Raw genomic sequence first — 24469 nt, forward strand, 5'->3', positions numbered from 1 at the left:
AAGAAAGAAACTAGGCAGGTATCGTTTTCTGCTGATGGCTAGTTATATGTTCTATTTCTCTAGTTTGAGGCTGTCATATTGAGGTAACACAGCAAATACAAACATCTGAAAGCTCTGTAACATTCTCTGACATTTATTTATTTATTTTGGAACCGGGGATTGAACTCAGGCCCTTGCAATTGCCAGGGAAGCGCTGATTCAGATGGCCTGGTCTGATGATACAAAAAGAGAAGTAAAGAGTTGCAGTGCCACTAAGGATATAAGTGCCTTTCTGCACCACTTGATGTTTGGGGCTCTTGAGGAAATGGTTTTCTATTCCAACTCAGTTCAGGGCAGGTTTGGTACCAAGATGAATGGGAGCTCACAGTTCTGTGGCTCCACAAACACCCAATTCTGTAGGGAGGCCTCTGGGTCAGTTCATGAAGGATATATATATATATATTTTTTTTTTCTTTTTTCCTTCCCATTTCCCTCCACTGGTGAAAACTGTAGTCTGAACTGTACATCCCTAGAGAGTCCCTGAGTATTGACTCTTTGTCCATGTAACCCCTAGTGTGATGTCCCAGGTATTTCAGAGCAGCTTTGCCTATATTCTTAATCCATAACTTGGATGACTTAAATGTGGTGCACAATAGCAGATCTTCACCTGCTCAATAAGATCTGACTTGATATTATAAAACCTAGTACTCTATAGGTTCCATACTGTGAAGTTCATTTTCAGACCCTATAACCCATGAAATAAGTGACTGGAGGAAGTGTATCTCTGTGTGGTGTACCAGGAAAAGAAGGGAGCAAGGAGAAGCCAGCCCATGAGAGGCATGACTTGAGAGGCACCTCTATTTTGGGTTCCTAACAAAGATGCAAAATGGAAGGGAGGAATCAGAAAGTTATCCTAGTTTCTGGTAAGGAGTTAAGATGGTCAAAGTGTGCAAGCAGTTTTCACAGCACTTCTTAGCAGTGCAAGAGTTGCCATGAAGTGGCCATTTCTTTTGCTGGATGCAGCCACTTAGTATCTTTATGGCAGCCCTCTGCGACCAAGAGAGACAAAGGTAGCAGACCCTCCATTCCCAGATGTCGGGGCCTAGCTGTGCCATCTTCTACCCACTGCTAAGGCTTGTTTTGGCTGATGAATGTGATTGGCCAAGGCTGCTGCCCACAGCCTGAGGCCAGAGGTGATCTCAAGTTCCTTTATTTAGTGTTGAATCTCCTGGGGGAGCAGTAGTCTTGGAGAATCACCTAGAACTGGACCTGAGGAGTCAGCTGGTAGCCTTTAAATAGGACTACAGCTCCACAGAACTAGAAGGAGCAAATGGAAAAGAATTTTATAGGCAGCAATTAGGTTAGGGTGGAGAATTGCAGGACTTAGGCTTAGGCTTGATTCTTCTTGTGAAAAACAGCAGTTAAGGCAGGTGTGAAGCTAACTGAAGGAAATGGCCAAGGTCAGGCAAACATTTGGTCCCTTGACCAGCTTCGTTCCTGGACAGATGTCCCACTCTTGGCTCCTGAAGTCTTGCTGTGGCCTCAGATCTCTTCCATGTGCACACTGGGGAAAACATGATGAAGATAGGGAAAAGGTGGAGGTTTTTCCCTCCTTGAAGTGAAGAATAACTGGTCAAGTTCACCAGCCTCTGTCATCATGAGGTTCATGCTGAATCCATGGAGAGGGATTGCAACAGCAGGATTGTTTAGCAAACACTTCCCTCTCCTTCTTGCTCCATAAAGTCCCCAGAAATCACTGTCCTACATGTCAGGTGCTCTGAGTCATAGCCCTGGGTTGGCCCAGCCAAGGGCCCTAGCAGTCAAGGGGCCACAGATGCAACAGACAGACTGGATGCTTCAGTACTTGGGGTTCATGAGATTCTGATATTCTTTCACTCTATACATACACTCTTCTCTCTTAGGAAGCTATAAATAGGGTTGTTCTAATAGAGAAAAAGGAAACAAAAAAAAACCCCTCCCTCTAGACAACATAGAAAGACTCAAAATGATTGCACTTATTAGATGTGGACAGGGTGGGCTGGGCAGGAGGCTTGCCAAGTGCACACATTCCTCTTGCTGCCCACAGCCTGAGGCCAGAGGTAGGTGGCTCCAGGCTGACCTGTACCCACAAGCCACCTAAGATGTCAAGGGAAAGATGACTGTAGGCTGAGGCCCAGGCTGGCTGTGGTCAATAGCCAGGTTTGTTAGCAAGGGGAGTAGGGCTCCCCCAGGGAGCACTGGGATGGGGTGAGGGCATGGCTGGGCCAGGGGGGCAAGAGAAGGGATTAGTGTTTGAGGCTGGCTTCTAACTGTTCTGTAGTTCAGTTCTTTAGATGATGCCTTTTCTTTTTTCTGCAATGCTTTAGAACCTGTTTCCTGTCCTGCAGAGCTATCCTTTCAGGGAGCCACAGCAATGCATGGTAATGTTTGCTCCTCATTGAACAGTGTCCACTAGCCCAGTGGTGTGGGCCATCTGTGAACCCTTATGGAGTCTACCCCAGGCAGATGTGTAGGGGAGGAAAGCGAGGAGTTATATAGATGAGAAAGCCAGCAGTGTGGGCAGCCCGGGGCTCAAATCATTGCCTCAGCAGAACAGTGCTGGCATTAAGCCAGTAAGTTAAAGGCTTCTGTGGCAGAACCCTAGACTGTCAGTCACTCTGGGGAGCACAGCCAGGAGACCTTTCAGCTCCTTACTAGCAAGGCACAACCCTATAATAGCAGAAGCCCACTTCCTACATGTGCCTCAAGTAGCCTTTCAAACTGATGGGGCAGAGATGTGAGCTGGAGAGATGGGCAAGGGAGAGGGTGGTTCTGTCTCTTCACTCCTCAGGGGAGTAGAAACAGGACAGAATGGCTTTTCTGGGAAGCACATAGGAAATAGGTAGAGAGAGAGACAGAGAGACAGACAGAGAGAGACAGACAGACAGACAGACAGAGACAGACAGACAGAGACAGAGACAGAGATAAGAAATTAGAAAGACAGAAAGGGAGAGTGGTGCCTGGTCTGTGTAATGATATTTTTCCTCCAGAAAGAAAGCGGGGACTTGTTCCTTGTCTGAGGGTAGGGGCTGCCAGCTCTGAGGGCTAAGGAGTTCAAAGGCTCTGGAAGCTGGGTCTCCAAGCACATGGGCACTATTTGTAGGGCCTCAGGAAGCTGGACACTTTGGAACGGAGCAGCTTGATGAAGGACTTTGGTAGCATTTCCTTGTGTTTTTCTGTGTACTTGAAGTAGTTCTGGGGGTGGGCCAGCACCTCAAAGAAGGCCTTGATGAGCTTCTTGTCCTGCGGGAGATGGCAAGTGGCAGTGTCATCCTCTGCATCACAGCGGGAAGGAGGGACACCTGCCTGCCCCAGCATCCCCTTGCTGTTCAGTAGCCTCTCACACTGCATATGCCCAGAGTTGAACTCTGGACTCCCATCCTTCTCATCTGGTCCTCCTTTAGAATTCCACAATCCAGGGCAGCTGCAGCCTTCTACTGCCTTCTACTCCCTTCTACTGCCTAGCCCATCTTGGAGCCATCTGTGACCCCTGGCTCTCGTTCACAACTGCAGCAGATCCTGCTGACCGCCATCCCTCACTGGTGTGTTGGAATAGCCTGGCCAGGCTCTCTGCTTCTACCCTTGACCCTCTGCAGGCTGCTCTCCCTACAGCAGCCAGAGTGATTTTTTTGGGATGTTTAATTAGCTCACCTTTTTCCTGTTTGATTTTTTGGGACAAGGTCTCAAAATTCTCAGCTTATACCATTCTCTCCACTTAACCTCCTAAGTAGCTAGGATCCAGGAATGTGCCATGGGTCCTGGGTAAGGTTTTTTCTTTGCAGTGCTAGGGATTAGAGCATCCACTCTATTGCGGAGCCACACCTGCTGCCTCTTCTTTCTTTTATCTCAGAGTAAGACCCACATCCCTTGGACAGCACACTTGGTTGCATGGGACCTCTGCCCTGCTCTGCCCCTCCGCTCTCCCTTCCCCTGTGGGCCCACACTGGGCTTCTTGAGCTTTCAGACATGCTAAACTCTCTCATGATCCTTAGCACCTTCTGACCTCCTCCAGGGCCTTTCCTCTTCTCTATCACAGCAGCATGGTGTGTGGAGTGCAGGTACCATACATTAAAACTCAGCCCTCCTGGCTTCTAGGCTGGGACTTTTTCCACTGCATCTGAAGATTTCTAAGATAGAAGGTGAGGTTCCCAGCCTCACACCCCTCCTGTAATCAGAACAGCTGTACTACTTTATGTATTAGAGTTCCAGGGTATTTTTTATTTGAAATAATTATTCAAATGTTTAAAAAGTGTGAAAAGTATTGCTAGAATTATGTTCTTTGAAGTCTGGAGGTTCTAGGAGATTTTTAAAAATATTTATTTGCTGCAGGGCCTCACTATGCAGCTGGGACTGGTAGTGATGCTCCTATTTCAGCCTCACCAGTGCTGGGATGACAGGTGTGCACCACCATGCCAGGTTTTGGTGGCCCACACAGTGCACCTGCGGCAGCAGACCGAGGATAAAACGTGCGCCCCTGCACTTGCCAGGCAGGCACTTAGACCACCGAGCTATCTCCCCAGCCCTCTAGGAGACTTTTGTCATCTTGGATTTTATGTTGATAATATATAAATTATCACTAATAATAAAAATGGATTTTTTTTGCAGTGGTAATTTATGAAGGATAATTCTGACTATAAGTGTAGTTTCTTAAGTAGGATTTTCTCAAACTGGGATCCACAGACCCAGAGTGTATAGTTTATTCAATATTAAAAATATTTTGTTTATTTATTTATTTTATTTTATTTTTTTGTGAACCGGAGATTGAACTCAGGCCCTTGCACTTGCCAGGGAAGTGCTTATTCTACTGAGCCATCTCCCTGCCCTGTTTATTTATTTTTGACCCAGGGTCTTACTGTGTAGCCCATGCTGGCCTTGAACTCATAGTGATCCTCTTGCCTTAGCCTCCCAACTGCTGGGACTTCAGGCATGTGCCACCATGCCTCGCTCTCCTTTCCTTTAAAAGTTATCTAATCTGGTTGCAGTGGTGCATACCTGTAATCCCAGCATTCAGCAGGCTGAGGCAGGAGGACTGCCATGAATTCAAGGCCATCCTAGGTTACACAAGTGAGTTCAAGGCCAGCCTGGACTACATAGTGAGATCCTGTCTCAAAAACACTGATAAATAAATAAAAACAGATTTTCAGAGGCTGTTGGTAGGGTGTATATCTAGCATTCACATGGCTGTAGCTCTGTACAGCAAAGTTGAAAAGACATCTGTCTGAATCGATCCTGAGACAGCTTTACTAGTGCGCTGCGTCTCTGTGGCCTGGGGAGAGAACAAGGGATAGAAGGGACTTTGCCAAGAGCATCATTCTGTTCTTTCAGTTCCCTGGTACCTCACTTTCCCTTCCTGTCCATCTTGTGCCTACAGGCTCATCTGGTAAGGGTGACACTGTAGTCAGATGGGTTGGGCTCAAATCCTAGCTTTACCATGAGGCAAGTTTTTTAACTTTGCTTCAGTTTTCTCATCTGGAATGACGAAAGCACACAACTCCTAGAGCTTCTGCGTGTATCACATAAGAATAGTCACACTGGCACTTAGAAATCAATCTTCACCATCACACGCTCATTAACGTTAGCTGTCCTGGTTGTGAGTATTCACTTGCCTTCAAGATCTCCTGGTGGTTTTCAGAGGCGTAGAGCCGGCCATCCCGCACAATATCTTCTACCAGTTGCTCATAGTCCTCTGCAAAGTCAAACAAGGTGGGGCAATGTTAAGGGTCAGAGTTGTTCCTGCTTCCCAGCTCCTTCCCAAGTCCCCTGAGCCCCCCCTTCCTTACCCACTTCCCCAGCTCTTCTGCCCTTGCTCACCATCATAGGTCACATAGGGAATCTGAAAACCTCGGGCACTGTTGGCCTCGCTGGTCTTGAAGTTAATCCAGAGCTTCCTGGACCGGGCCGTGAAAGCGATTGGGCGCTCATAGGTCTGGCAGGTCTCGTAAGTGGTAATGGAAGATGGAGATGCTGGCGAGGAAAGCAGCAGGTCAGGAAGGCAGCTGGGCAGACCACCCAAACCCTGCCAGGAAAAGGGATGTGGAGTGGGGTGGGGGAATCACTCTGACCCAGACTCCTCCCTCCAAACACATGCTTGCCCCCAAACCCTCCCACTATTCGTGGGTTTATTCTGAAAGCCTTCTGTGATGTCAGGGCCCTCACACTGTGTATGAAATCTGACATTTAATGAGTGAATTGGCAAAGTGGTACAATTAGAGAGTGATAGGTGTAACATTATTGGAGTTGTTTCCTGTTAGCCTCCCTCCTCCTCAGCTCCCCCAACTTCTCTGCTCCCTCTCTTCCTGTACCAAGCTCTCCCTCCCAGCCAGATTCCGACTACCCTTCCCTGGATCAGCGCTGCAGCCACCCACAGTTCTTTCTCATGACGAGGACGTCCCCACATTCATCCTCAGATGGCAGGAAGATCTCAGGTACCACGATAAGGATCTTGCGTTTGGGTGGGGGGTTGATGTTCCAGATGCACTCCACACCAGCTGGGTAGTTGCCTGGGTAGTTGGGGGACTCGATATAGCCAGTGAACTCACCTAGCTCCCCACCACACTGACGATCTGCAGCCAAGCCCCAGGGACAGAGCAAGAAAAAAAGAGAAAAGGAAAGTTAGTGGGGAACCAGGTTGGGGATGTGGAGGAGTTCTGAAGTTGGAGATCAGACGCCTGACAGCCACCATCCTCGTTCATCATCTACTCTAAATTCTGAGTCCACCTTCCTTCCTGTCCTTTTAGTACCTTCTCTTCTTACTTCCCATCTCTAACTCCCCATTACCTGTCTCTGGAGAAAGGGTACTCCAGGGCTCGGCCTATCAACTGGCCTGGAGATTGAGTGGGGTGGAGAGGTAGACAGTGGGACTTTCTGGCCCATTCTCCCTGCTTCCTGAGTTTGCCACTCCCCTTTCTTCTGTTGCTCCCAGGTTTCTACCCCCTTTCCCACAGCTTGGCCTGCCACATACTCTTGCACTGGGTCACACTGGTGGAACCATCAAAGTCGGTGCTTGTGTTTCCTGGACAGCGGGTGCAGAAGTTCTGACGAAAGTCGGGCTGGTAGGAGCCCATGGCACAGCGGATACAGCGATGGATGCTGGTGTTGTAGTAATGCCCTGGGGAACACTGGACTGTAGGCAAAGGGGGGAAAAGCAGGAATCAAGGGAGCTGGCAGGCAGATATGCTGGGGCATGTTCATCAATTGGGACTCAAGACTCCGAAGTTCTTTCCAGGGCCCCAGCCTCTCTCAGTCATGCTTAAGCTCAGGAAAAATAAACTTCACAGAGTGGCTGTCCATGGTGCCAATCTTTTTCTTTTAAGCACCAAGCACATGGCTGAACCAATATGGAAACTCCCTTAGAGTATGGAGGGGAATATGATGCCAGTTTTCCAAAGCAGGGGCAAAGTGGGACTCTTAATTCATGATTTCCATGTTTAGGCCTAGGTGGTCCTGGGAGCAGGATGGTGTGATTGGTTAGGCAGCTAGGCCTTTCTCACTTTGGAGCAGATGGTAGGAACATACTCAGCTTCCTCTGGGGACTTGGAGAGGTGTTTTTGGGCTTTTTTGTTTTTTAAAGCAGTTGGGGTAAGTAAATCCCCTAGTGGGGTATTCAGTCACCTTTGGTGTCACAGTCTTGGAAGGAGATGGCCCCCTCATGCTTGGTAGTGAGGCCTCCACCACATGGGAAACACAAGGTCCGTCCTGCTTCGGGCTGATAAGTGCCACGTGGACATGGCTGGCAGGGCTTAAACCCATCTACAGAGTGCTGACCAGGTGGGCACTGACCTGCAATGAACCAAGGGTGCAACTCTGATGGGGATCGTCCTGAATCACCCCCATAGGGTCACCCAGTCTTGGGACAGAAGCATACAAACAGGATGTCAACTAGGAGTGGCCTGGAGCCTGGGCCTGCCCTTTGGAAAATCCCATGCCCATGGGCATCCCAGTGCCCACCCTACCCCATTCTGTATTATTTGTTCCCCTGGCACCTGCACATGTGGTGATGTTGGTGGCTCCAAGAGGCCCTTGGGCATCACTCCCAGGGCAAAGGTCGCAGGAGAGCTGCCCTTCTCTCTCCTGGAAGGTGCCCGATGGGCATGGCACACACTGCTCCGTCTGGCCGTGGTAATACGTTCCCTGCGGGCAGCTGACTGAGGGAGAGTCGGCCGTGCTAGCCACCCACCCCCATTTCCCACCACCCCGGCCTAGGACTCCCCTTCCCACTCCCCCAGATCCAGGGAGGACCTCTTTTTTTGTCCCTGATTCAGTAAGGGCAGAGAGGTTGTCTGCGTACAGGAGAGTTGCTGCCCCTGCCTGATATCCTAGATTTCACCCCCAGACGACAGAAGGGAGGACAGCAGGCAGGAAGGTCTTGGCTGTCTCATAATTTGAGAAATGCAGCTGAGGCCATAAGGTGGTCCTGCTCTAAGCCAGGCCTGAGCTGGGCCTTCCCCACTCCTCTGCTCCCCAGCAAGCTCCCTTACCACACTTGGCCCCAGCACGGTGCTGCCCAGGCCTGCAGACCTCCACTGGCTCCGCTCGCTCCCCAGCTCCCAGGCCCGGCTTGTGGGCCAGCTCGTAGTCAAGGCCAGCCAGGCGCAGCAGGAAGCGGTCTTGGTTGATGGACTTTCTGAGCATCTTCAGGGATCCTTTGAGTCGCCGTTCCATCCGCTGTCGTAGGCAGGGCAGCCCACAACCCGCTGGTGGATGGTGGCATGCATTGGGAAGAAGAGAGAGTGGTGTGAACATAAGACAGGGAGCAAAGGTGGGAGGCAAGGGGACAGGTTCTTGGGCTTGCACTACACAGCATCGAGCCCTTGCAGGGGCTCTGCCCTTTTCTTAGGCTCTGCAACCTGTGGTTTCTCCATTACTTCCCTCCCTTTTGGCCTTCCATCTGGCAGTATCCCCAGTCCCACCTGTGGTTTCTTCAGCTCTGACCTCTGCTTCCAGTTCCAGAGAAAGCCGGGTGACCTCCTTGCCTGGAGGGGTCCGGGCCCGCCGGCCCTTGCCCTTCCGAGAGGAGTCACACTTGAGGTGGATGAAGGTGACCTGGCAGTCAGAACAGGGGGCAGTACCTGAAAAAAAGGGGCCTTGTTAACTCAGGGGTACCACTAGGGACAGGGAAAGTTCCTCCCTCCTAGCTACCCAAGCCAACCTTACCACATCTCTGATTCTAGCTCCCTACCCTCTTTAGTTCAGAACACTAATTAGACAATTGAAAGAATCTCCTGGGGCTTCCTTGGGCCCTATACCTTCATCTGCTCTTCCCTTTTCCAAATGGAGTTCGGGGACTAGAAAGTCTCTGGAGGAAATCTCACTAAGCAGAGGAGCTGGTGGGTAGGGAGGATTTGGCAGTCAGGTAGCCCACAGCAGTGAGGCCCCCAGTCCAGACCTGGCCCTGGGGTTCTGCTGGCTTCTTCCAGTTTGCCTTTGTTCCGCAGGTGCAAACGACACTTGGCATCCTTGACCTTGAAGGAGGCCCGCTGTTTAACCAATAGCACTGCAGCCTCTAGAGGGATGGCAGAAGCTCAGCACAGCATGGGCCCTGGGTGAGAGCTGCTTCGAGGGTGTTGTGGGGCTGGGCTGGAAAGTGGGGTTAGGGAAGCCCAGGGGACCAGGTGGTGAGGATAGGGGAAGGGGGCAGCTGGGCTGGAAAATTATGGAGCAATGGAAGAGACCCAGGAAAGAGTAAAGCCCCAGGGATTCATGATAAAGTGAAATGAAGGATTAGTGTAGAAGAGGCTGGAAACAGGGCTTCTGGGCTGGTACTCACCATGGCAGTGGCTGGAGCTGGTGCTGTTTCCAGGGTGGCTGGCTCGGGTGGCAGCAGCCCTAGGGCTGGGGGTGCCACAGCTCACCGTGAAGCCATTCTCAGATTCTGAGAGAAGGGGCCTGTCACTGCTCTGCCCTTCCCCTCCCAATCCCCCTTGGCTGAGGCCGGGGAGATGGCTCAGTAGAATAAACGCTTGCCTGGCAAGCGCAAAGGCCTGAATTCAGTCCCTGGTTCCGCAAAAAAAAAAAAAAAAAAAAAAAAAAAAAAAAGTCCCCCTTGGCTGGGTGTCCTGAGGAATCAGAGGTGCTGTTGAATAGCCCCCAGCCCTCCAGCACCACCCTCCCATGTACCTGGCAGAAATCGGGCTCGTGAGGGGCAGGTCAGGGCACAGGTATCCTTCTTGCCAGATCGGTTGCAGCTGAGCATGGCTTTCGAGGCACCAGGGCTGCCCTGACACTTCGCTGGCTCTAGGAAGGGGAGAGAGGCCTGAGGACACAGGTGCAGTCCCCTCCCACTCTCTCCCTCAGTTGGTGAATATGCAGAAAGAAAATCAACTACATGCACAACTATTGTACCATGGCGACTAAAGAAGGGAATATTTACCAGGAGAGCCGCACCTCTAACTCCAGCGGCTGCATTCTCTGCCTGTTTCTCCCTCATACTCCCTACCCCGTGCTCTGCTCTTGAGGACCCCATTGTGCACCCCCCTGAAGCTGCAGTGCCAGATCTGGCCAGCAGAGAGCGCCGCGCACCTGTGCAGTCTTTGCCGTTCCAGTGCAGCCGGCCCTGCCCTGAGGGGCAAGTACACTGGTAGCTGCCAGGAGTGTTGATGCAGCCAAAGCGGCAGCCTCCCCTATTGATGCTGCACTCATCCACATCTGGGGGAAGGAGAAGGCAGACAGAAAACAACGGTGGGACCAGCGCCAGCACCAGGCAGTTCAAGGCACCTTGAGTTAGGCAAGATGGTAGGTTCTAGGGATCTGTACAACAGTATGGGTATAACTAACAATACTGTGCAATGGACATTTAAAAATTTAAGAGGATAGTTATGTTAAATATTCTCACAACAACAACAACAACAACAACAACAAAAACCCTAAAGTGTTCCCTGGCCTGTGAAGAGCTCAAACCTCCTCTTATCTCTGTCTCTAGTATAAGGAACTATTAAGAAGAGGTCAAGCTGACAGTTTTTTATTTTTTATTTATTTATTTTCATTTTATGTATTTGGTACAGGGTCTCACTACATAGCTTGTACTCATAGTGATCCTCCTGTTTTCAGCCTCCCCAGGGCTAGGATTACAGGTGTGCGCCACCATGCCTGGACTCAAGTCACCGGCTCTTCACACCCCAGGGGCAGGGCCAGCCCAACTTGTGGTGCCAGGGATTGAACCCTGGTCCCTGCACTTGCCAAATCAGGCACTTAGTCCACTGAGCTATCTCTCCAGCCCAAGCTGACAGCTTTTTAATGTCTCCTGTGCTGCTTGCCAGTAGGGCTGTGGTTTGGCTGTGGGGTTCTGGGGACAGTGACAGAATGACAGACAAGCATTTTGGAGACTGCTATTCCCTAGTGCCCTGTCTCCCAAGTGACCTTCAGAGGCTGTCCTAGTCCTTCCACACAGCAGATGCAGGTATAGCACTTGTGTTGGACACTGCCCAGAGCCATGGCCATGGCAGGGATTTGGCCACTTGATGATGAGAGGGGCTGGGCTGGCTGGAGTTTGCACCCTCTCAGGCTTACCTCCACAGTGGGTGACACCGTACAGCAGGTAGCCACGATGGCAGAGGCACTGGAAGCTTCCTGGTGTGTTTACACAAACGTGGTCACAGGTTCGGTCAAAGGAACACTCATCTATATCTGGAAGAGCAAGGATTCAAGTGGCAGATTCTGCTTTGGGGCACTGACCCTTGCTCAGGTGAAGACCAAGTGAGGGGCCTTGGCTCTCTCTTCCTCCTCCCATTCAAACAGATCCTAATTGTGAACTGGCCCCTCGACTGGTGATTGAGCTATGCTAGCCCACTCTCCTTGCCCCTCTACGTGGAGTCAGGAGCTGCAAGATTGGTGTGCTGCCAGTGGATCTGGGTACCATGTATGGCCAGGTAGGCACTTTCTGCCAAGGACATGCACTGAAGTGAAAACTGTCCCTCCCTCCTTGCCATGCTGTGTGCTCCAGGGTGGAGCTGGTCTACTAAAAGGAAGGTATAATTTGCCATTGTGTAGCATGACAATGCCTACAGACCCTACACAGTATCTACAGAATGCCTTAGGGGCTGCTCTCCTTGAAGCTCTCCTACTCTAAGAACCTCTCCTAAAGCTTTCACTTTGGCACGGGTCTGCTCACCCTGGCAGTTCCTCTCATTGATGAGAAGCTTATAGCCTTTCTTGCAGCTGCATTCAAAGCTGCCCACCGTGTTGCGACAAATGTGGTCACAGCCCCCATTGTTCAGGCGGCACTCGTCTATGTCTGGCAAAGAAGGACAAAATGGAATGAAATATAGTATCAAAGAACAGGGAAAAACAAACCAAGGAGCTAAGATCCCTTTATCACAGGGATAAGGAAAACCAGGGAGGGTCCCTGCCTGCCCCTTCTGACTCCTCTGCCACTCTCCTGGCTGTTTCTTCCTGGTCAGGGGATTTGTGGCCACTGGTAACACCCTCTCTTATAGGCCTGAGTCCCAAGAGCCAGGCTCAGGCCATCAAGGAATTGCCTGGAGGAGGGAGCAGGTAGGCACCTGATATTCAGGATAGGCTATGCCCCTTACTGTCCAGCTGATGGACATTCCCAAGAAAGCTGGTGTCCTTTTCCTGTCCCCAAGTCCTGACACAAGAGCCCTATCAAGAGTGCTAAATAGGGCCAAGGAAGGTGGAGAGTCAAAGGGACTCAGTGGAGAGGCCCAGGCCTCAGGGAGGAGCTGGGAAAGAGGCCAGACGGGGAGGACTTCCAGAAGAGCCAGTAAGGTTGGGTTGATGAGGGGGAGGACGGGGCCAGGCAGGGGGCTGGACTGGAGAGGTCTGGAGAGACTCAGGCCCGAGGCAGCTTTCAGCACTAGAGAAAGAAAGGGGGGCAGCCAAGCGGCTTCCTTCCTGAGGTCAAGTTCCCCAAGCTGGTGGCAGACAGGACCCAGGCTACTTACCCCTCCTGGGGAGGGGGCAAGGAGGGCAGCCCTCCACTTTACTCTGAGCTACCTGTCAACAGTCCTTCCCAGCAGGAAACATCCCCCCCCCCCCAGCTGGCTGACCTGCTGCCCCTGCCCTCCCCTTTCTCTCCCACTGCTGGGCCAAAAGACACAAAGAGGGAACATAGTACTATACTCTGCAGTCCCCACTCCTTGTGACCAGAGGACACAGACTTGGTGAATCAGTATTTCCAATATTGTTTCCCTTTTTCTCTTCCTTCTCCCTTATTTTCTCCTAGAGCCAGCTAATTAAAGAAAGTGAGATAGAATAGATAGCATGGGCAATTATACTGTGATGACAGCTAACTCGATGTGCTTCCAATGTACTAAGCTCCTAAATATCTATTTTATTTAATCCTCACAATTCACCTATAAGGCAAGTTCTGTAGAGCAAAGGAGGAATGTTCTAGGAAGTAACTTGCCTAGGGTTGGGGACCTCTAGGAGAAAGCTAGCATCTGAACCCAGTAACCCCATAATGTACCAGACCCCAACTGCAGTCTTGGTCCCCTTGAGCCAGTCCAGACCTGAGGGTGGGACATTTACAGAGCCCCCTGAGAAGGTCCGAGGAATGTGGGTTAAGAAGGTTACAGAACACACCTGTGACCTCAAATGCACAAAGTCAGGGCTCAAATATCCTTCCAGCCCCTGGGCAGATGGGAATGGCATGCTCATTAACTAAAAGGGCTGGGCCCTGTGGGGTGGGGGTGTGTGGGATGGGGGTGGAGGAGATGAGTGGAGGGTGCAAAGGGACTGGACTTCTGTGCTCCTTGTGTAGAGATGGAAAAAGTGTACAGGAGATACCCTAGGCCTTATCTTATATTCAGTCCCAACCTCAGCCTTTTTTCAAAGGTCTCCATGTCCCTGCTGTCTCAAAGCTCCTACTTACCTTTGCAGGTCTTCCTGTCTGGCTGCAGCATGAAGCCCACAGGGCAGCTGCAGTGGACACCTGTTGCTGCATCGTGGCACTTACTGTCGCAGCCCCCGTTGTTGACAGCACAGGTCTCTGTTTAGGAGGGAGGGGGGTGGTAATGGGGTTACTTGCCGAGAGGCATTAGGACTGTAGAGACCACAGAGGCCAGAGCCTCCTCCCTGTGCTTTAGCGGGAGCATTAAGCAGAGGCTTGGGCCACTTCCTCCCACCACTCCAACCCCTGGCCCCTCTCAGTGCAGCCAAGCAGCCCATCTCCCTGCCCCCTACTTGATTAAAACAAGGTGGACAGCAGTGAGGCAGGTACAAGCCAGAGCTGTCAGGCAGGAATGTGCAGGGGTGGGGAGAGCAGGAGGGATGGGAGCTACGTGGTCCCCAGGGAGCAGAAGGGACAGACATTGACTGAACTGAAGCTGTTCTTCCCACTGACTGTTTCTTGGGGAATGAATGGGGTCATGGTGGAGCAATCTTACTATGCTGGGAAGTATGTGCATGGGATCCCTAAGACAGCTAAGGGATGCCCCCAATTTATTACCCCTTGATCTTTGCCCAACTATACTAAGAAAGATCCCACTTTGGAACTAGGCTCAGGCTCCAGGGGATGGCAGTACTGGGTTACCTCCTTCCCCCAAGCCCTCCTAACTCTGCAAGATGAGCTAACTGGTCATTGTTTTACTTTACCTTTCCTTTTTTTTTTGTTTTACTTTTCTAATGGGAGATAAGGTACAGGGGACAGTAGGGGGCCAAAGGAGAAGAATGCAGACAAGAGGGTGTGAAAAGGTGAAGAGAGCTAGAGAACTCCAGAGCTAGACACAACCAGAAGAACCCTGTTTCACTTAGTCTTTTCTGTTGCTCCCTCTTGGCTGGTGGTATTTCCCTTTGCTGAGGGGCCAGTGGGGAAGTATGCATGGATCACTCTCCTTATTTTCTGAATTCAGAGCAGAAGAAAAACAGCTTTAGACAGCAGCTTGTGAGAGTGGAACAGGTCTAGGAAAACTGTCAGCGCAAATTGTGCAAGAGCCTGACCCCAGGACTGGGAGGTCTTATGGACTCTAGGATGCTTAGAGTCTTCCCCTTTAGAGAGAGAAAAATCCCAAGGCATCTGCAAGGAAAGAGAAGCGGAGAGTGGTTCATAGAATTGGGGGTACAGATGAAAAAAGCACAGGATGGTGCTGTTACCTTTAATCTTAACAAGCCCCAGCCTTGTCACCAATTTGAAGAGCAGGGCCTGGGCTCCAGAAGAAGCCTGGCTCTTGTCTGTGGGCCCCTGCCACATCCTGGTCCCTCAAGTGGCCAGGCTCAGGAGCAGCCAGTGTGAGATCCTCCACATCATTCTCCCTCATCCTTTCTCAGGGCTCCCAAGGCCAAGAGGAACCTAGAGGAACCTTAAGACCCAGCCCAGCTTCCCTATAGTGTTCTAAGAGACCCATGAGGTACTGGAGCAGAGGGTGGAGCACAGAGATCCTGTGTGCCACATCTAGGTGGCTTCTGAAGGGTCCAGGATGCAAGGCAGCAGGTGCCCACCCCAGCTGGACCAGGAAGCTGGGCAGTGTGGCCCACTTCTGCTGGACAGCATTGTTCTGAGCAAAGAGGGTTGGCAGGGTGGCACAGCCTTACTCTTGGCTCTCCAGGTGGCAGAATCAAAACCACAAGTTGCCCTGAGCTAACAGTGTCTGGCATTCCCTAGATGCATGTGTGCTATTCCCATCACCATAGCCCCTCAAGGACTATCCTTTCTCTCACTTTACAGAAGAATGAATTCAGATCAGCAAAGACCTGAGGTCATGTGGTTAGAAGGGGTGGAGCCAGGATTCAAGTTCAGGTCTGTCTGAATGCAAATGCCACGATCTGAACCATGAGGGAGCAGAGAATGGCAAGGGGTGTTTGGACTGAGACTGATGCAGGTGAGAACCCAAGATCCCCAAGGAGGGGATGCCATTGAACCTCTATCTCAACTAGCATAGCAGGCATGATGAGAGGATGGAGCTCGCTGGGTTTTAATTGTGTACTGCAGAGAGGGGAGGAAGGAGCAGAACTGGAAAGACAGAAGACACTGACAGGGCAAAGGAAGACAAGACCAACATGAAGGCTCCCAGGCCAGCTCCTGGGGACTCAGTTTTCCTGTCACCTGGTGGGCCCAGTGCCCAGGCTGCCAGAGGAGCCCTGACAGGCTGGGGCCCAGTTGGGCTGGGCTTGATGGGCATGCAGTTAGTGGGAGCCTCAGCGAGTTAGCCCTTCCCCTAGCAAGCCAGTGAGAGCAAGCGGAGAGAGCAGACATATTTACCATTAGAAACGGCCTGAGTGGGGATGTGCTGCTCTAGCCGCCTTTCCCCTGTTTGACATCGTAAAAAAGCTGTTTAGATGCTGGGCAGGAGCCACTGCGTCCATTGGACCCCTCCCACCCACTCCTCCACCCTGCAGGCCCAAACCACTGGCACCAAATGGTGAGCCCAGGAAATCTTAAGATCCCCTCACTCCTCAGCCGGTCTGCTTGGAATCTTCAAAGAAGGCAAGGTTCCAGCAAGTGACCGAAAAAGTGAGTCTCAGAGAGAAGCAGTGTGGGCCCAAGACCACACAGCATGCCAAAGGCAGAGATGGCACACAGCATCAAGTCTTACAAACAGCCAAGTCCCCAGCCTTTAAAACTGTGCAACTGTCCCCCCATTAGTCCCCTACATCTGAGTATCCTGGTGGCCCCAAACAATGAAGTTTCTTCCTAGCAAGTCCAGTACAGGGCAGGTATGCTAAGTTCTACTGTCAGAGGAAGAGGAACCAGGAAAGAACATAGCTGTGAACCCTAGAACAGCTTCCTATGCTGTCTTCTGCCCCCCCGGCCATGGCCCTGATGGCAGGGTAGGTCTGGGGTCAGAGAAGTGTTCAAGCTTAACAGGTGCTTCCAAGAGCAGCCATGTCCAGGGCCACCTGAAGAGAAAAAAGCCAAGTGGGATTTGGGCCTCCTGTCCCTGGGCCCTAAGTGTTGTCCTGACTCACGCGTCTTTTCTCTGGGGCTGCATGCAGTTTCTTCTGGCAGTTGCTGGGGATGTGTAATGTGTCCAGCCAGTGATGAGAGGTTTAGAAAGCAGAAGAATTAGCCCTCTGAGGAGAAAATGAAAGCAGCCAGAACAACCCAGGCTAGGGAGGCCAACAAGACCTACACATGGTTTGGATGTTTGATGAGTTAATGGAGAGGAAAATGTGCAGCAGGAGGATTTCAGTGACAGGAGCACATAGAAGTGTGTATGCCAAGGGAACAGAAGAGCACTGTCCACTCCCTGTCCTTGTGTCTGCAGTGAAAGAGGTGGGTCTCTGGCCTGGGGTTGGGAGAGTCTGGCTCTTCACACCTCTGATGTGCAAGGGTAGTGTACACAGCTGCCCTTCCCAAGCCTGTCGGAACCCCCCAGAGGGACGACCCCCATGACCACCTATGCCCACAGCAAGCTCACCTCTGCCTGGCTCAAGGCCCAATCTTACCCCAGTCAGAGCTCCTCCCTTCCATCTCTCAGTTCTCTAAGGGGACCCTTTGACCTGCTGTCTTCTCAGCACTGAAGATGGAGGGAGTTAGGAATCAGCTTTAAGGAATTAAGATCATCCAGGTTACCTGGACACATGAGGGGTGGCCTAGGACTTCTAGAAAAGGGATCTAGATATTAAAAGGGCCCCAAACCAGGGTAAGAGGGAGGGAAAGCTGAAGTGGATGAGAAAAGAGGGCTCTAAGCGGAGCTGAGAGGGCCCACTGGGAACTAGAAGAGAAAAGGGGCAGGGGTGAGGGCCAGGGAGGAGCCAGAGAATCTGCAGAAAGGGTGAGGCGAGAAAGTATAAAGCAGAAGATTCCTGGAGCTGAGATACCCCATCTCTCAGCTCAGGGCTGACTGTTCCAGAAAAGAGCACTCTGTCCCACCTCCAGCCTCAGAGTAGGGCCCGGGGCTGTGACAGCTGCCTTCTGAGAGGAGTCACTAGTCACCCAGGGCCTCTGGGCAGAGACTGCCAGCTGACTTCCCTGCTGTCAGGCCCCTTCTCCACCCAGCCTCAGTTAACAAGCATCTCTGCTAAGGATCCCAGTTTGGCAACACTTTATCCTGGGAAGGGTGGTGATGCAGCCAGTGGGGAAGACAGTCAGATGCACACGTGAGTCTCAGAGTTGTCCCTTGCTAGGCCTGGCCTTTTCCGGGTCTTCATGCCCTTACCAAGTCTCTGTCTAGCTCTTGGGTTCCCAGGGGTCCCCCTAGCTCCCTGGAGCCTCCACCTCCACCCCCACCACAGATGGACTGAGTTCTCCCCTGCCTCACCCACCAATGCATGTCTTCCCATCAGTATGGAGCACAAACTTGACATGGCAGCCGCATCGGGGCCCCTGCTCTGTATCGTCGCATGTGTGCTGGCAACCACCGTTACCGTAGTTGCATGTCACTGCACAGAGAGGGCAGGAGGCCTGTCAGCTTGCTTCTTCTTGGGTCCCAGCTTCCCACCACATGGGCCACAGCCCGCTTTTCTAGTGGCCTCTCCCACCCTTCTTCCCTCCTGCCTCCGTCCCTTGTTGAGGCCCCACATCCCTTCCTATTCACTTCCCCGCCCACCCCACCAGCCCAGGGATCTCACATTTGCAGTCACGTTGGTTCTTGGTGAGCTCAAAGCCAGGGCGGCATTCACAGGCAATACCCCCTTTGGGGGTCTCCCGGCAAATGTGGGCACAGCCATGGTTCTTGTTCATGCAGTTCATTCCTTCTAAAAGAGTAGAGGAGAGGGATGAGTGTTCTGTACCCCTTGATGCCTGCTCTGGGTGGAATTAAAGGGGACAGTGAAGGCTTAGGAAATTGGGGGGGATTCCACTGGTGCTATGACAAGGAGGATACTGTGACTCCCTGTCACAGGCCTCCTGCCTCCTCCTCAGAGTTGGGTGCTAAGGAACACAGCTCAGAGCCATTCTGAACAGGGTGTAATAAGTATTAATAAGCATTAAGCCACCCCCAAAGAATATGAGAGATCTCTATCCTTCAAACAATGTGTCTAAAAGCTGGCCAGCACTGTGCCAGGGACTCAGGATTTAGGAAGGACCTACTTCATCTCCCTCAAAGGGTTTACACTCCACCTGGATATGTGACATATAACAAAAGATCTATAATGTGAGTGGGAAGCAATTGGTATAGATAATTACTCTGCCACAAACATTTATGTATCTCCCGCTCCACACAGAGCAGTATTTTAGGTGCTAGAGATACAAGAGATATTAAGACATAGTGCCTGCCCTTGGGGTCACAGTGCAGTGGGGAAATGAACCATGTCTACAGGTAAAATATGCTGCTCTTCCTACTCCACTCCCCAGTCCAGGCCAAGGGAGGCTTTCGTGAGCAGCAGCTTGGAGAAACTCAAACATCTACATTTAGGAACAACATCTGCCCAGGTCTAGATGAGAGGACATCCCAGAGTAGCCCTCCTCCCCATACTGACCCTACCCACAAATTAATTTCTCCATACTTCTCTAATACAGTGTCTGTCCAAGAAGTTATAAGGGTGCAACTGAGTCGACAGACAGAGGAGCTGGCTGGGTTCAAAAGGAAGAGTAAAATTTAGGGGGTACTAAACAGCTAGGAAGAAGAGCCTGGGGTGGGGGGAGGGGCAGGGGTTGGCCCTCCCAGGTATTGGGCTGACCTTCTGGCCTCTGGATGCAGGTGTGTTGGTTGTCACTGAGGAAGAACCCTTCTCGGCAGTGGCACTCATAGCTGCCCATCATGTTGACACAACTCTGCTGACAGCCACCATTGCCCTCGGCGCATTCGTCCACATCTGTGCAGGACAGGTGATCAGTGGGGCCCTGGAGTACAGGCCAGGGTCCAGGGTGTGCCCTGGACTTCAGCAGCAAAGGCTGAAGGAGTACTGATGACACAACCCCACCCCTCACCTACGCCAGAAAGTTCTTACCCCCTTGTCCATACTGAACTGAGAACAAGCTAGGGAAACAAGCCAGTGAGTGCATGGTTGGGTTTGGACTCTGCTTTCCTGGGTGAAGTCACACTTCCTTTCTCTCACTGAGGGCAGAGGTCAGGAAAGGAGCCATAGAAGAAGACCAGTGACAAAGAAAGGGATGGCAAGTGGTCACCCTGGTCAGGGAGGTGACCAGGAAAGCAACTGACTGTGATAAATAGCCAGGAAACCTGGAAATGGTTTTGTGTTCCAGGTAAGCTATAGCTGTAGTGCTGAGGTTGAGCACAGTGGGGCGAGGTAATGAACCTCCACTCCTTGTGGGGTCAGGACCATTTCTGTGGACAGGCCACAGCCTTGTCTGTCCCTTCCCCCCACGCCTGGGCTTGCTGCCATATTCCTTAGACTTTCTCCTATTTTGGTTTAACAAAACAAATTCTGGCAGCTTGGCAAGAAGGGGTGGAGGAAGAGCTGCCAGGACACACCCTAGATGGTGAGGTGGAGCAGTAGACTCTTACCCCCAAATCACTACCCCCATATCCCAGAACCAGGCTCATCCTGGGGCTCCCACTCCTGGTCAAGACCTTGACTCCATCTCTCTGCAAGCTTCGCAGTGCACCTTGGGCCAGGAGGAATCAAGGAGATTAGCGAGCACAAGGAGCAGCTGGAATCTGGGCTTCCAAAGGCTCTCTTGTCCCTCCCTTTCTGTCCTCTGCTGAGGCTCTGTACTCTCCCTTCCTCTTCTGGCTGAGGGCAAAGACACTCGTCATCCAGCTGGCTATGGGCTAGAGAAGCACCTGTTGGCAAAGCTAAGATAGTACACTTTCTTTGTCCTTGTCTCTGCCCCACCTTTTTCCCATCTTGTTCTCTTCTTGCTCTTGCCCCATCCTACATTCTATCCTATTTACTTCCTTTCCAGTCTTTTGGCTTTGTTACCGTAACTAAGTTCTTCAACTTTTTGTAGGGAAACTGAGGCTCATAGCATGATCAGCTTTCTCAGGATTCTCCTGAGTTCAAGTTAAGGCTGAGCCTGCCATGAACCTAGACAGACACTGACTTCTCCAGCCCTCTCCATACTAGTCATTTTCTTGTTCCTCTAATTGGTTCTTCCCAAAACAGTTACAGGGAGAAGAGAACTGGTGAGGGTCAGGGGTTTAGAAAGTGAAGCAAAGCCCTCAGAAACTAGTGTTCACATTCTGTAGGCAACTCATTCTCCTCTCCAGGTGTCACAACTTCTCTTTCCAAAGGAGGTCCTTAGGGCTGACTGAGTAGAGAAGAAAGAAGGCCCTGCATGGGTAGTTGGAGTGGTGGCCAGGGCTGGACCAAGGTCTGGGGGCCTAGGGTATGAAGAGAAAACTAAAGCTAGCCCAAGGATGGGGTGACAAGTAAAGGAAGCTCTGCAGTCAGGAGGCCTTTGAGGTCAGCAGGAACTACGCACCTAAATTCAGTCAGGTCAGAGTGGGGCCTACCACAGCCCACTTTTCTAGGTATCACTTTGCTTTGCTTTTTTTTCCTGTTCTGTGCTTCCATCCCTATTTCTGTTTTGGAACCAAAGAGAAGAGTGTTTGGGAAAGGACCCATGGGTTCAGATCTCAGATCCTTTTCTGCTGTGGGCTTCAGATGTTCTACTTGAGGAAGGATCTAGTTTGGTATCAGTAAATTTTCTTTCTTCTTTTTTCTTTTTTGGCAGAACTGGGGATTGAACTAGGCCCTTGCACTTGCCAGACAAGCACTTATTCTATTGAGCCATCTCCCCGGCCTCTTGAGCCATCTCCTCGGTCCCTATAAATTTTCAAAATGACAGAGACAAAAAAAAAAAAAAAAAAAACAGAGACCAAAGTTCAGTTAATTTCCCTAGAGATTCTGATTCTGATTCTGATCCAGCTCCTGGGACAAAGCAGATCAAGTCCGATTGAGGCCTCAACAGCAAGAAGAAGGTGAGACAGTGGTGGAGAAGTCAGGAGAAAACTTGCCTGTCAGGACCAGGGTGCCAAGGGCCATCATCATCTTCAGCAACATCCGTCCTCCCTTTTTTGAGGACTTCTGTGGACCCAGGACTATCCAGGGCTCTTACACATGTTTTCTCCTGACAAGCTGCCCGGCAGCCTTGGAATGGAGAATCACTGCTCCCATTTTAGAGATGATGGTGGTGAGTGTCCCAGAGACTCATTTGCCCAAGGCCCCACAATCAGCTATGGAGCTGGCATCTATCTGGACCCACTGTGCTTTACCCACTCTGGCCAACCCTTACCTTTATCTCCCAGCCTACTCCCAGGAAAACTTCCTAGCAGCATTTCCTCTGATTTTCCTTACTCAGCAGCAGGACTATTGCATCCTTAGTGGCCAGTCCCAAAGAGGAAGCTGACCCTCTTCCTCTCTTCAAGGAATGCAGCAAATTTATCACTTCTTCTCCTGAAAACACCTGTTTCCCTACAAGATATCTTCTACCGAGCCCTCTTGCTCACCCAGACAGTTGTGTCCATCATGTGCCAGGTGGAATCCATCATAGCAGGTGCATCGGTAGTTACCAGGGATGTTGACACAGTCGTGCACACAGCCTGCATTGTCCTCTCGCTCGCACTCATCCACGTCTGTGGGCACAGAGAAGCTTAGACAGCCATATTCACCTGTATGTCCTTACTGACCATCCCTGGACTCAGCCTTGTGGTGGGTTTGTTTGTTTTTTTATAGTGTTGGGAATGAACCCAGGGCCTGTGTGTGCTAGGTGAGAACTGTATCACTGAGCCACACCACTGGCTCCTTGTCATTACTTTATAAAAATATATTGCCAATATGGTGGTGCATGATTATCTCAGAATTTTGGAAGGAGGATTACAAGTTTGAGGCCAGCCTTGTGTACCTTAGTGACTTGGTGAGACCACTCACTTTTACTTTCTCAAAGTAAAAAAGATTGGAAATGTAGCTTAGTATGGAGGCCCTGGGTTTAATCCCCATTATTTTCCTGCCTCAGCCTCCTGAATGCAGGGATTACAGGTTTAGGCCAGCACACCCAGATAGCTAATTTTCTTTTTTTCCCCCTGTATTTAGGACAGGGTCTACAGGGTCTCACTACGTAGATTGAACTCAGTGATTCTCCTGTTTTCAGCCTCCCAAGTGCTGGGATTGCAGGCACACACCACCATGCCTAGTCTCAATTGCCATCTCAGCATGCCCCCACAGGAATCAAACCCCAGCTGCTGCGCTCTGCCTAAGCAGGTGCTTTAGTCCACTGAGCTATCAGTCTGGCCTTCAGATTGCTAATTTTCATCTAAACCTAAATCATAAGCTTTTTTTTATGTCTCTGTTCAGTCTAATTACCACTGTCCATGACCACAAAATATTCCATTGTGTTGCTATGTTAGAATGTTAGTCCTTTATCTCTGTTGTTTAGCACTTAAGATTTTTTTCACTCACTTAATCATTAGTGTATCAAAGAACACTGCTACTCATATTGTTTCACTGAATTTTCTTTGAAATACCCCAAAAGCAATCCTTGAATCAAAAGTTATAAATACCTTTTGAAATTACTGCTCAGTGGTCAGCCTTTCACAGTCATAGGTTCCACATCCACAGAGTCAACCAATGTGGATTAAAAGGGCTGGGGAGATAGCTCAGCGGCTTAAGTGCCTGCCTAGCAAGTGCAAGGTCCCGAGTTTGATCCCAGGTACCGCAAAAATAAACAACCAATCAACATGGATTAAAAATAGTCAAAGAAAAGAATTCTATTGGTAAAGTTTTTGATCACTATTTCCTAAGCAACGTGATATAACAACTATTTATTTACATAGCATTCACAATGTAAAAGGTCTCACAAGTAATCTAGAAATGATTTAAAGTATACAGGAGGAACATGTGGATTTCATGTAAATAACTATGACATTTTACATAAGGGACTTGACATCCTTGAATTGTGGTACCCTTGTAGGGTCTTAGAATCAGTATCAGTCAGCTACTGAGGAACAATTATATTTTCCAATGCCTAATGGTGATCAGGACTTAATACATACACCTTGTCCACTGAAAGCAATAAATTTAAAATAATATCCCAAGGCTATTCTAGTTTATCTTAATAATGAGAGGAAGATGTGTTTGTTTCCAGTGTGAATTTGCCCTGGGGTACACAGTCTGTTCCTGTCTTTGTGGGTATAGTACAGGGTCTCAAGGTGGGCTTTCTAACTCCAAGAATCTCAGGCCTCCTGACATGATCCCACCTCCTCCACCCAGTCAGGTGTGTGGCTGTGAACTCTTTCTACCGGGGCCTGTGTAGGCCCATATATTGTTTTGGTGCATGATAGAACAGGCCCTCTCTGGGACGACATAGGCCCCCACCCTTGCTCAGTTGGGGCCTCAGGCCCAAAGGTGGCCAGCTGGGGCCAATGATACTAGTTTCTCCACTCCCAGAGGTCCTGCTTCTCTGGATGCCCTCCCAGCCTCACCTTTGCAGTGCTTGCCGTCTCCTGTATAGCCAGACTTGCAGATGCACTTGTATGACCGAGGGGTATTCTGGCAGATAGCATCGATATGGCAGTTGTCAGTCCCCTCTACACACTCATCCACATCTGGCAGGGACAGAGGGAGACACATGAGACCCTGAGGGTATTTTGAAGGTGGGTTTGCGAAGAGCAAAAATCCTTTTTTTTTTTTTTTTTTTTGCAGTACCAGGGAT

The 24469-nt window shown here is 50.6% G+C and overlaps 1 protein-coding gene across 3 annotated transcripts in view; it reads right to left on the reverse strand.

The window, feature by feature from the left end:
- Positions 1-131: 131 nt before the first annotated feature.
- Positions 132-24469, reverse strand: part of Scube3 (signal peptide, CUB domain and EGF like domain containing 3) — a 35366-nt gene continuing 11028 nt past the window's right edge. Inside the window, exons 2-23 of one of the 3 annotated variants that reach the window (XM_023720732.1) lie at positions 24240-24362; positions 22269-22394; positions 19534-19668; positions 18484-18609; positions 18178-18294; positions 16172-16219; positions 13847-13963; positions 12125-12247; positions 11524-11640; positions 10537-10662; positions 10135-10251; positions 9785-9889; positions 9404-9520; positions 8928-9086; positions 8496-8711; positions 8001-8162; positions 7630-7797; positions 6980-7141; positions 6384-6518; positions 5830-5982; positions 5625-5704; positions 132-3261 (exon numbers count right to left, since the gene is read on the reverse strand). In XM_023720732.1, coding sequence (XP_023576500.1) covers positions 3112-3261; positions 5625-5704; positions 5830-5982; positions 6384-6518; positions 6980-7141; positions 7630-7797; positions 8001-8162; positions 8496-8711; positions 8928-9086; positions 9404-9520; positions 9785-9889; positions 10135-10251; positions 10537-10662; positions 11524-11640; positions 12125-12247; positions 13847-13963; positions 16172-16219; positions 18178-18294; positions 18484-18609; positions 19534-19668; positions 22269-22394; positions 24240-24362 — 2882 coding nt within the window. In that variant the 3' untranslated portion in view covers positions 132-3111. Of the gene's footprint in view, positions 3262-5624; positions 5705-5829; positions 5983-6383; positions 6582-6979; positions 7142-7629; positions 7798-8000; positions 8163-8495; positions 8712-8927; positions 9087-9403; positions 9521-9784; positions 9890-10134; positions 10252-10536; positions 10663-11523; positions 11641-12124; positions 12248-13846; positions 13964-16171; positions 16220-18177; positions 18295-18483; positions 18610-19533; positions 19669-22268; positions 22395-24239; positions 24363-24469 lie in introns of all 3 variants that reach the window. The other 2 variants (XM_023720728.1, XM_004624207.2) reach the window with 2 other exon arrangements.

This window comes from Octodon degus, unplaced genomic scaffold (assembly GCF_000260255.1).
Source record: "Octodon degus isolate 3935 unplaced genomic scaffold, OctDeg1.0 scaffold00005, whole genome shotgun sequence".
Lineage (NCBI taxonomy): Eukaryota > Metazoa > Chordata > Mammalia > Rodentia > Octodontidae > Octodon > Octodon degus.